At 59.9% G+C, this 11,143-nt stretch overlaps 2 protein-coding genes across 3 annotated transcripts; one reads left to right on the forward strand and one right to left on the reverse strand.

Annotated features, from left to right (window-relative positions):
* Positions 1-3: 3 nt before the first annotated feature.
* LOC102030491 (piezo-type mechanosensitive ion channel component 1-like) lies at positions 4-4,333 on the forward strand (the record flags this gene model as incomplete). The annotated part of the gene is made up of 12 exons (XM_005415156.1): positions 4-170; positions 264-411; positions 498-712; positions 826-984; positions 1,060-1,207; positions 2,459-2,647; positions 2,760-2,852; positions 2,944-3,116; positions 3,191-3,313; positions 3,385-3,464; positions 3,544-3,733; positions 3,813-4,333. Coding segments are annotated over 12 exons (1,935 nt in total), but the record flags the coding sequence as incomplete, so codon positions are not given.
* On the reverse strand, positions 4,303-11,035 carry LOC102030144 (cytoplasmic tRNA 2-thiolation protein 2-like). 2 transcript variants are annotated; one of them, XM_013510211.1, is made up of 15 exons: positions 10,896-11,035; positions 10,500-10,574; positions 8,890-8,968; positions 8,672-8,731; positions 7,540-7,600; positions 6,630-6,739; positions 6,150-6,454; positions 5,935-6,070; positions 5,665-5,796; positions 5,272-5,363; positions 5,082-5,185; positions 4,849-4,984; positions 4,700-4,769; positions 4,560-4,618; positions 4,303-4,472 (listed from the first exon to the last, which is right to left on the reverse strand). In XM_013510211.1, exons 1-15 carry the CDS (start codon positions 10,961-10,963, stop codon positions 4,454-4,456), a joined length of 1,506 nt encoding a protein of 501 aa, XP_013365665.1. In that variant the 5' UTR covers positions 10,964-11,035; the 3' UTR covers positions 4,303-4,453. The 2 variants fall into 2 exon arrangements, with proteins under 2 accessions (XP_013365665.1, XP_005415212.1); XM_005415155.2 differs by having other exon boundaries at positions 4,303-4,488.
* Between the last annotated feature and the right edge of the window lie 108 nt (positions 11,036-11,143).

Raw genomic sequence — 11,143 nt, forward strand, 5'->3', positions numbered from 1 at the left:
GCCCCCAAGTTGGTGAGCAGCCAGACCCAGGTGGGCTCAGTCGGCAGTTTCTCCCACACAGGAGCTGGGGATGGGGAGGAGAGAGAGGCAGCTGGGAGGAAGAGGACGAGTCGTTGCCAAGAACGGATGAAGGCAGCAGGGCGCCAGCTGCAGGCCTTCTGCCTGTCACTGTAAGACAGGGCCTGGGGGTGGCCGTGGCTGAGGGTAGGGAGGGAGGCCCAAGGCCAGACACCCACTGACTCTGCCCGCCTGCCTGTCCGCAGGGCCCAGAGCATTTACCAGCCCCTGAGGTGCTTCTTCCATGATATCCTACACACCAAGTACCGTGCAGCCACCGACGTCTACGCGCTCATGTTCCTGGCTGACGTGGTCGACTTCATCATCATCATCTTTGGCTTCTGGGCCTTTGGGGTGAGCCGAGTTGGGGTCATAGTGTGTATAGCTCAGTGGCCACTGGGCCCGGCCCCGTCCCCCTGACCTGTGCTCTCCGGCTATAGAAGCACTCGGCAGCCACGGACATCACATCCTCCCTGTCAGACGACCAGGTTCCGGAGGCCTTCCTGGTCATGCTGCTGATCCAGTTCAGCACCATGGTGGTTGACCGTGCCCTCTACCTGCGCAAGACAGTGCTGGGCAAGCTGGTCTTCCAGGTGGTGCTGGTGGTGGCCATCCACCTCTGGATGTTCTTCATTTTGCCAGCTGTCACCGAAAGGTGGGCACTGTAGCCTCAGGGGCTTGGTCTCCACCATGCACACCAGCCCTTGTGTGTGTGGCAGATCCGGGATGTGGGCTAGGACTGTTATTTACCATTGCATCCTGGCCCAGGATGTTCAGCCAGAATGCGGTGGCCCAGCTGTGGTACTTCGTGAAGTGCATCTACTTCGGCCTGTCCGCCTACCAGATCCGCTGCGGCTACCCAACACGCATCCTTGGCAACTTCCTCACCAAGAAGTACAACCACCTGAACCTCTTCCTGTTCCAGGGGTGAGCATGGTCTGCCCAAGGTCTGTCTAGTCCGTTGCAGTGGAGTCAGAGCCCCTGACAATCCTGGCTTTGCAGGTTCCGGCTGGTGCCCTTCCTGGTGGAGCTGCGGGCCGTCATGGACTGGGTGTGGACAGACACCACCCTGTCCCTGTCCAGCTGGATGTGTGTGGAGGACATCTACGCCAACATCTTCATCATCAAGTGCAGCCGTGAGACCGAGAAGGTGCCTGGCGGGGGTGGGGGCTGGTGGGTGTGTGTGTGTATGTGTGTACACGTGCGCGCGCGTTCCACCTCTGGACAGGCCACAGAAGGGGACGTGGACATGGCCCTCTGGGGAGCAGGAGGAGCCAGTAGAGACCGGATGCTGTCAGCTGTTTTTCTTTAATGTGACTCACTCATACAAGTGCACACTTCAGCGGCTTTTAGTGATTACAGTCAGTCTGGAGACATTTCCCTCTGCCCTCCCCAGCCTGTGGCCATCTCTGGTCTCTGGTTTGCCTGTCACAGATGTGCCATGAGACAGCAGAGTTGCACGCTGCTTGTGTTTGTGTGGCCAGCTGCTCCCATGCTGCAGCTCTAGGTGTCACTCCTGTCTGGCTGAATGCCACCCGCTGTGCGGAAGCTCCTCTCCCGTTGGGCTGCTTCTGTGTTCTGCTGGCCACAGCAGCCCCGAGATGTCTGGATGCATCTTCCCTTGCAAGGGTGTCCCCGGGAGGTGAACAGCTGCTGAGGCTCCGAGGACCTGCCTGTTGCCTGGCAGGCACTCCACTGTATCTGCTGGCTGTACTGACCCGAACCCAGGGAACTCAGCTACATCCCCAGCCCCACTCCTGAGGCAGGGTCTTGCTATACGACCGAGGCTGGCCTTGCCCTTGTCATCCTCCTTGTCATCCTCGTCATAGCTGAGCACACATAGCTCTACCCTCATAAATCTTACCAGTGGCTCTGCCTGCCAGGGTTGGGCGCACCTTGCACAGCTGGGGGATTTGCCCTGGTGGCTGCCGCTGTAGTAAGCATCTTCGCCGACACAGCGCACGGCTCCTGGAGAATTGTTCGCTTGGACCCTTGGCACTCTGCTGCAGGCCAAGTCCTCTGAGTGTCCTGATTCCTGCAGTCTCTGCATGCCACGGCTGCCTCTTTCTCGGCGTCTTCTCATGCAGAAGTTATTCCTGCAAATATGCAGCTCATGCTTTTCTTCTGACTGTTGTACTTCGGGCCTGCAGCCCAGTTCTCTTGTGTGTGCACACAGCCTAGCACCAGCTGCTGACGGCTGTTCCACTGGCTACCAGCGTCCTGTCGAGAGCCAGCTGGCCCTAAATGAGAGGGGTCATCTCTTGGGTTCACCGACCTGCGTTTGTCCTGCCACCAGCAGTGTGAGGAGGCGGCCACTGCACAGCTGTGAGCTGGCATCAGGTCACGGTGCAGAGGTAGTGCCTCTGAGGCCTGGGATGGTGACCTGGGTCTTCTCCCCCAGAAATACCCACAGCCCAAGGGGCAGAAGAAGAAGAAGATTGTCAAGTACGGCATGGGCGGCCTCATCATTCTCTTCCTCATCGCCATCATCTGGTTCCCACTGCTCTTCATGTCCCTGGTCCGCTCCGTGGTTGGTGTTGTCAACCAGCCCATTGATGTCACTGTCACTCTCAAGCTGGGTGGCTATGAGGTGAGTGGCCCTGCCCATCGTTCCCAGCGGGGAAACGGGTGGCGGGGTGTGGGGTGTGGGACATAGGTGGAGCCTGGGCTCCCGGCGCCCACTCACGGCGTCCCGGCCCCAGCCCCTGTTCACCATGAGCGCCCAGCAGCCATCCATTGTGCCCTTCACGCCCGAGGCCTACGAGGCGCTGTCCCAGCAGTTCGACCCCTATCCGGTGAGTGGACCCTGCCAGCCCCTGGTAGGGGGTAGGGGACGGCCGGGACGGGTGGCCAGCTCCCCGCTGAGGCACCCCTGCCCTGCCACAGCTGGCCATGCAGTTCATCAGCCAGTACAGTCCAGAGGACATTGTCACAGCGCAGATCGAGGGCAGCTCTGGGGCGCTGTGGCGCATCAGCCCCCCGAGCCGAGCGCAGATGAAGCGGGAACTATACAATGGCACAGCAGACATCACCTTGCGCTTCACCTGGAACTTCCAGAGGTGGGTCCTGTGCGCAGGGGCCCAGGGCACAGCTCCCACAGTGGGTCACATTCTACCTACCTGCCCACCTGCAGGGACCTGGCCAAGGGCAGCACCGTGGAGTACACCAATGAGAAACACACACTGGAGCTGGCCCCCAACAGCACAGAGCGGCGGCAGCTGGCCCACCTGCTGGAGGGCACCTCGGACCAGTCTGTGTGAGTAGGGGAGGGCGGGGGGTAGGGAGGCATCAACCGGACCTGACCTGCCTACCCTCCCCTCCGCACAGCATTATCCCCCACCTCTTCCCCAAGTACATCCGCGCCCCCAACGGGCCTGAGGCCAGCCCCGTGAAGCAGCTGCAGCCCAGTGAGTGTGGGGGCTGGAGGCAGGGACACAGCTCGGGGAGGGGTAGTGGTCTGGGGCTGACTCCGCTGCTCCATCCCAGATGAGGAGGCTGACTACCTTGGTGTGCGCATCCAGCTTCGGAGGGAGCAGGTAGGCTCGGGGGCTGCTGGCTTCCTGGAGTGGTGGGTCATTGAGCTGCAGGACTGCCAGGCCAGCTGCAACCTGCTGCCCATGGTCATCTTCAGCGACAAGGTCAGCCCGCCCAGCCTGGGCTTCCTGGCTGGCTACGGGTGAGTGGTAGGGCCAGGGGACACCCTGAGGTCCAGGCGGGCCCCAGCCACACCAGCCTCACTGCCCATCGCTTCACAGCATCATGGGGCTGTACGTGTCCATCGTTTTGGTCATCGGCAAGTTCGTGCGTGGCTTCTTCAGTGAGATCTCACACTCCATCATGTTTGAGGAGCTGCCCTGTGTGGACCGTATCCTCAAGCTGTGCCAGGACATCTTCCTGGTGCGGGAGACGCGGGAGCTAGAGCTGGAGGAGGAGCTGTACGCCAAGCTCATCTTCTTGTACCGCTCCCCGGAGACCATGATCAAGTGGACACGTGAGAAGGAATAGGAGCCTGGCTCCTCGGCCCCGGGAATGAAGGAGCTGCCTATGGGCAGCATGGCCACCAGTGTAGGTGGCACTCCTCGGGCCAGGGCTGCAGCTGCCACGTGTCCTCCCTGGCTCACCTGAAACCTGATGCTGCTGTCAGAAGGACACTGTGCTCCCCGTGGCCCTCACACACCCAGTACAGCCATACTGGGCCTGGAGCCCTGGCCCACCCACCCTTCCTCCACGTACTGTAGAATTTTCTAATTAAAACCTTTTTATTTATACAAATGGACAAGCCCGAGCCAGCCCCACAGCCTTGCCTTCCGCCCCGAGTGGAGAGCTGCCCATGCCGGCCACAAGTGTGTCGGGGCTCAGCTCTGAGTGGTCTCTGCCTCGTCGCCACTGTCCTCGATCAGATACTCCTGGATTTCCTGCATGACCCAAGCCCTGTGGGGAGCATGTGTGGGAACCAGCCCTGGGGATTCCCAACTGGGGACCCCATCGAACAGGCCTGGTACCTCTGGCTGCGGAGCTGGGCCTCGGCCAGGATGTAGGGGGGTAAAGGGTCCATGGAGGGCTGCAACAGAAGCCAGTGTAAGGGGGGCGCAAGCATAGCACACCACTGTGGCCAGGAGGGGAGGGGCAGCCACCCACTCACCAGGTCCTTCATGTTCGCCCGGCAGCTGTAGCACAGCTGCTGGATGACCTGGGTCTGCCTGTCGTCCTCCCTGGGGAAAAACAGCTAGACTTGTGTGCCTGGCCTGTGGGGCTCTGCCCAAGTTGGTCCTATCCTCAGCAGGAACTCACCTCCCACAGGCCTTCCAGCAGCAGCCCGGGCCTACAGTGTGGCAGGGGGCGGCAGGCATCCCAGACTCAGCCTGTAGGGCGGACGGCGGCATCTGGGAGAAAGTCGAGGTCTGAGCCCCAAAAGCTGTGGCACTGTCTGCAAGCAGAGAGGGACTGAGGGGGGACTGTGGGGGACTGTAGGACTGCTGAACCCCAACACCCACCCCAGCACCCTGAGGAGGTCCAGTGCGAACCAGCAGTGTCGATGTCCAGGGTGCACAGGCAGAGGAGGCAGCGGGGGCCCTCGGGCCCACCTGCACAGCCCTCCCTGGGCGCTTTGACCAGCTTCTCGCTTGTCCTGGGGGCAGGAGGCACAGATCGTGGGCTACCCCCAGCCGGGCTCTGCTCCTTCCCAGTCCCCATGCGCACAAAGCCCGCACACACCTGTACACAGTGCTGACTGTGGAGGGAAACTGCACCTGCAGCCTGAGGACGAAGGCCTCCATCAGCCGGTGGATGCTGGCTTTCTCAGGGGCCTGGAGACCAGGGCAGAGGGTCAGCCCTAGAGTGGGCACCTGGCTTCCCATAGTAGCCAGTGTATCAGCAGGGGCCAGCCTGGCCCTTCAAGGCACAGGGTACCCTCAGAGGACCCAATGGGACCCTGCTGCTAGCACCAAAGGCAAAGCAGGAGGTGCTGGGACATCAGGTCAGCTTGGAGAAGGGCCACCATGCGTGCCTGGCTGATGTGGACAGCTTTGTCCCACTGTGCTGGGACCTCTGGCTCATGCAGAAGGGAGATCACCCACTTCGCCCATGCAGCTCACCCCAAGGACCTACCTTAGTGTCCACAGCCGGTGTGAAGACTGAGGGGACAGCGAACAGGCGGTTGTAGAAGGCCACTTCCTTCAGTGTGTGGTCCCTCATGGGCCGCACCACCACCACATCCCCGTGCCGCTCGTCTGAGAAGCCCTGGGAGATGGGGCTGTTGGCCAAGGTCCTGGCTGCACCACCCGCCAAGCTGGGGTTAGTCCCAGGGCCTCTCCGCGTGGGAGACCCACAGCTACTGCCTCCAGGCAAAGCAGACAGGTGGGGAGGAGCCCTGTGTACCGTGTCCCAGGCAAGGAAGGCCCCTCGGCCTAGGGCCAGGTTGGTCATGAGCTTGATGGCCAGGCGAGTGCAACTGTCCCCAGTCATCACCTTGGAGTAGCCGTGGGCTCGGGCCACGTGCAGGATCAGGTGGCTCCTGGGGTGCAGAGGCCACATTGCAGAAGCCCCATGGGCCGGGAGGGGCCAGGAGGGGCCAGATACGGGGCTGGGCTCACCGCAGCGTCTGCAGGAGCTCCTCCTTGGCCGTCAGCGTCCGTACGGACTCGAACAGTCTGCACAGGGCCTCGGTCTGGGCAGCAGGGGGGAACCCAGCTGGACTCAGGGGCTCATGAGGGTCCTGGCTCTGAGGCCAGCACTGCTCCTCCTGCCCCCAAGCTGGGCCACAGCTGTCCTCGGCACCCTGGGTCTCCAGCGCATGCTGCTGCTGGAGGAAGTTGTCCACGGCCGCCTTGTAGGTGCCCTCGGTCCCGGCTGGCTCCCGGGGACAGTACCGCAGGACCGACGGCGGCAGGCCGAGCACCTTTGGGGACGCAGGTAGTGAGGCCAAGCAGACCTGGGTCCCCACACTGCCCGCCAGGCCTTTCACCAGGGGCCCAGGCCAGACCTGGGTCCCCACACTGCCCGCCAGGCCCTTTGCCAGGGGCCCAGGCCAGACCCCGGGTCCCCACACCGCCCAACAGGGGCACGCCACCCACCTCTTCCAGGGACACCACATGCCACGGGAAGCCGACAGTGTGCAGAACCTGCTTCACCTCAGCCAGGGTTTTTGCTCTGTCTTCTAGGCTCTGGCCACAGGCTGCACCCTCTGCAAAGCCAGGCAGGAAGGAGGGTCAGGGCTCAGTCTCAGTGTGGTGGCTGAGGGGCTCTGCAGGGCATGGTTACCGGAGGATGAGAGCTTGGCAAGGTGGTGCACATCTATAACCCCAGCACTCCAGGAGGCTGAGGCAGGAGGACCACAAGTTCCAGCCTAGCCCAGACAACTTAGCAACTGAGTGAGGCCCTGCCTCAAAATGAAAAAAAAAGGGGCAGGGATGTAGCTCAGTAAAAGGTCCTGGGTTCAATCCCCAGTACTACAAAATGCACAAAAGGCCAATGCAGACAATTGGGTGCTGTTTTGATTTAGGCAACAGGCTCCCCCTCATGCAATGATGGCAAACCTTTTAGAGACTGAGTACCCAACTGCAACCCAAAACCCACTTACTTATCATCAATGCCAACACTGCAATTAAACCTAAATACTGAGGTTCTAGTTTAGAAAGAACAACTGTTATCCAATGCTCAGCTGCTGGGGTGACTTGGCTCGTGCCGATAGGGCTGTGTGCATCCGCTGCTCCACACATGCCATAGGTAGCTGCCCTAGTGGCTACAAATATCCCAGCCGCAGTCACTAGCCCTCCTCAGGCCCTGGACCTCATGGTGGGGCCAGGTAGGACAGATATTCCCAGCCCCTGCAGTCATCTAAAGCTGGAACTTGCACCAGCTCCCTCGGAAACACCACCACCAGGGACTCAGCATGAGGACCACACCAGTCCTGGACCCACCTTTACCCAGGAGGCGCAATGGGCCCACCCCAAGTGGGCCTGGAAAAAGGGCAGCCACACATACCGTCCACATAGACGACCCCTGGCACAAAGCGCAGCCTCTTAGCAGAGTGTTGACTCAGGCCCTGGAGGGGGACACGTAGAGGACTTGGAGCCTGGCTGTAAGCCACAGGGTGCCTTTCAGCAGACCATGTCTCTGGACCTCAGTCCCTGGAAGGAGGGAGTCGCTCTCCCCTTAAAGCAGACTCGGGCCAGGCAGCTCTGTGGGGAGGCCAGGCAGCCCCACCTGCTGAAGGGTAGTTGTCGGTCTCCTCTCCTGCCATGAAAGCAGCCCCCTGCTCCCTCTAGCCCCTCTGCAGAACCTCAAAACCTGCCCTTGAGTGGGTCCCTGACACCTCAGCAACCTGGGACAGGCAGAGGGGCCACAGTGCCACCTGCTGGGCACTACTCAGAAGCACACTCAGAAGAGCAGAGCTGGGCTGGGCTGGGCTGAGGAGCTGATACGACCTGAGGTGGGCCTGGTCTTGGTCCCACATGGGCAGGTTTAGGGCACCACCGGTTGGGAGAAAAACCAGCCAGGGACACAACTCTCCGCTTAGGTGGACAAAGCCATTCATACTCAGGCCAGGCAGACCTCATGTGGAAGGCTGGCACAGAAGGAGGATGCTTCACCTGCAATGTGCCAGCCCTAGGTCAGCCCCACCCCTTGCCCAGGTTGACCCTGAGCCACTGACACTCAAAATGGCCACAGCCCACTCCGCCCCCAGCCTGCACCTCAAAGCTTCACACTAAGTGTGCAGGGAGATCCCCCTCCAAAACCCATGCTGAAACCCCTGGAGCTTCCCAGTTCCCACCGGGAAACACCACATGTCCCAGCACCTCCTGGGTTTGCAGCGTGAGCACCTGCCTCAACTCCCCCCCCATCCCCCGTGAATGAGCTACCCTCCCTGTCTGCCCCCACAAGTCACACCGAGCCATGAGACCGAGCCATGAGGCTGATCCCTGCAGGGTGGGCAAGCGGACAAAATTAACGTGGGCACAGCTGGCACCCAGATGAGGCTGCTGGCTTGGAGACCTGTGTACACACTGAGAGCCCTCTAGGTGTCCCAGTTGGGGTGCATGGGAAGGGAGGCCCCACCCCAGCTTTGCCCAGCAGCCTGGGTGGCGGGGAGAGGGAAAGGTGTGTGTGGACGCACCTCAACGACCTGCCAGACCATGGAGCTGGATGAGGGCCCACCAGACCATGCCAAGAGCACCTGGGGGAGAAGAAACACCAGAATGTATCACTCACCTTCGATGCAAGCATGCTCCTCCCACGACATGGACAGCCCACCAGCAGAGTATGCACAGGGGTGGCAGGGCTGTGTGAAGGGCAGAAGGGAAAGCCGGGCCTCCCAAACACACATACAGCTACCTTCTCTCCAGGAAAGATAAGACGGTTCTTCCCCAGCATGGCTCTGAACTTGTGGATGTAGAAGGCCTTGAAACAGTCCCTGCAACACAAGCGCCAGGCAGGGCTGTCTTCACAGGGGTTCTGCCAAACTGGTGGAGCAGGCTCCCCAAGAGCCTCATAGCTCACAGGGCCCCAAGCCCTACCAGCTCTGAGCACACAGGGTACAGGAGCTGCATCCCACATCCCACAGGTGCTAGGAGGAAGACAAGGCTCACACTAGTGCAGACTGAGGCTGCCTCGGTTCCCATTAAGAAAGGTGCTAGCTGCTTGCATGCCCTCCCTGCCCCACGCCAGGCAGCAGCACCACCCTTGGGTGAAGGAGGAAATGCGGAGCAGGCTGCAGAACTGAGCCTCCAGGCCTGCCAACCAGAGAATAGTGTGCCAGCCACCTGGGCAGAGATAGCCAGGAAGCTCAAGCAAACAGAGGCCTGGGGTCCTGAAAGCACAGATTCAGAACTTGCAGCTAGACAACAGTCTGTTTCCCAGCATCTTTTTTTTTTTTTAGAGAATGTTTTAGAAACCAGAACACAAAACTCCTGGGACCAACCTTAAAATGTGAGACTAACACCCCTTTAGCAAACACATACTACATAAAGTAGCACATGGGGCCACTGGGAACTAGAGGATTAGAACAGGAACTCCCTCAGGGAGCTATAAATCTAGTGAAAAAGGCCAAAGATTAAACTGGTCATAATACAACTGGATGTGGTGCTGTACGCCTGTAATCCCAGCTACTAAGGAAGCTAAGACAAAAGGACAGGCAACAGTTTAACAACTGAAACCCTGCCTCAAAATTTTAAAAAATTATGGGGTGGGGATAAGGCTCAGTTTGAAGGTTTGAGATTCAATCCCCAGTACCAGACACACACAAATGTTATTATACCAAAAAAAAAGGGGTTGGGGATTTAGCTCAGCGGCAAAGCGCCTGCCTGACAAGCGCAAGGTCATGAGTTTGACTCCCAGTACAGGAAGAAAAACAAGAAACAAAAAAAACAACCAAAAAAAGATGACAAGGGCCCAGAGAGATAGCTCAGTGGTACAAGTGCCTGCCTGGCAAGTGCAAGGTCCTAAGTTCGATTCCCGGTACAAAAAAAAAAAAAAAAAAATGACAAGGGCCACTAGAATTACAGATAAAATGGAACATTCTCATGCCCTGGATCCTCTGGGAATCAGCCCTGCTCTTGTCTAAAACCCTGGGACCTGGGGAAAGGCTGCAGCCCTTTCAAGCTCCTACACCCCACATATTAAAAAAGGCATCAAATGAGGTAAACAAATTCTACCCAGAGTCCTTGCCCGAGCTCCCAGGATGCTGCGATCTGCCCTTCAATGCGTCAAAGCTGCCCCCAAATGCCTCGCCCTGCATTTTACCCCAGTTTGCACACCCTACCCCACTTCCCCCTCTGCCCATAAACTGCTTCATGGACCTTGCTGCTCTTGAATGGATCATGGAAACTTAACTTTCCCCCTCCCCTCCCGCAATAGGGCAACGGCGGAAACATGAGCAGTTTACACACAGTAATCATCCTCTGAAAAAGAAGTACCTCTGGAAAATGGTGCTGCCCGGGCCTCACCTGCAAAAGGCATCTCCAGCTCGGATCACCACCACCGGATCGCTCTCCTTGCACTTCACACACTTCTGCCCGAGGCTTTGGACATATGACAGGGAGGAGGTAAGAACACGGCTGGCTGCTTTCCCATCCCAGGCGGCTTCGGGGAGACCGCGTCCCGTTTCCCGCCCTGAGCTGAACCAGAGGAAGGGTCCATGCCCTGCCCTAACCGCCAATTTCAAGGCAAGGCCCGGGGTGGGGACAGGAAAAGGCGGCTCTCAAGGCACAGGGGACCTTAAGTCTCTCCAGGACAGACAACTTCTGCGCGGCCCAGGAGTGAGGACAGAACGGGGCCGCGCCGAGTGCGCGGGGCAGATGGAGGCGTTGCCCCACCCGTCTCGGAGCGCCGCGGGCTCCTACCGGGGCCTGGGCGCCAGCGGGGACTTCCAGGACGGCGGTTCCGCGTAATCTTCGCCCACCTGACACATGGTGGAACGGGATGCGCGGCGCTGGCCGCGGAAGAGCGGGGGCGCGTCTTGATGACGCCATGCCTCCGGCGCGGGAGTGACGCAAGGCAGGGGGCGGACACTCGTGACGTCAGCGAGACGCCGGCGTGGCCGTGACGCTTTGGGGGCGCGGCGCGGTCGCGGCGGTGACGTGCGGGCCGG

Source organism: Chinchilla lanigera, unplaced genomic scaffold (genome assembly GCF_000276665.1).
Source record: "Chinchilla lanigera isolate Chin_1 unplaced genomic scaffold, ChiLan1.0 scaffold00563, whole genome shotgun sequence".
NCBI classification, from domain to species: Eukaryota; Metazoa; Chordata; class Mammalia; order Rodentia; family Chinchillidae; genus Chinchilla; species Chinchilla lanigera.

Bases quoted from the DNA above. Each gene is read 5' to 3' on its own strand.
- LOC102030144 (XM_005415155.2), bottom strand. From the start codon at position 10,963: ATGTGTCAGGTGGGCGAAGATTACGCGGAACCGCCGTCCTGGAAGTCC. The intron at 8,969-10,499 runs GTGAGGCCCGGG...CTTGTGTTGCAG, and splicing joins GCTGGAGATGCCTTTTGCAG to GGACTGTTTCAAGGCCTTCT. The intron at 6,455-6,629 runs GTGGGTGGCGTG...GCGTCCCCAAAG, and splicing joins ATGTGGTGTCCCTGGAAGAG to GTGCTCGGCCTGCCGCCGTC.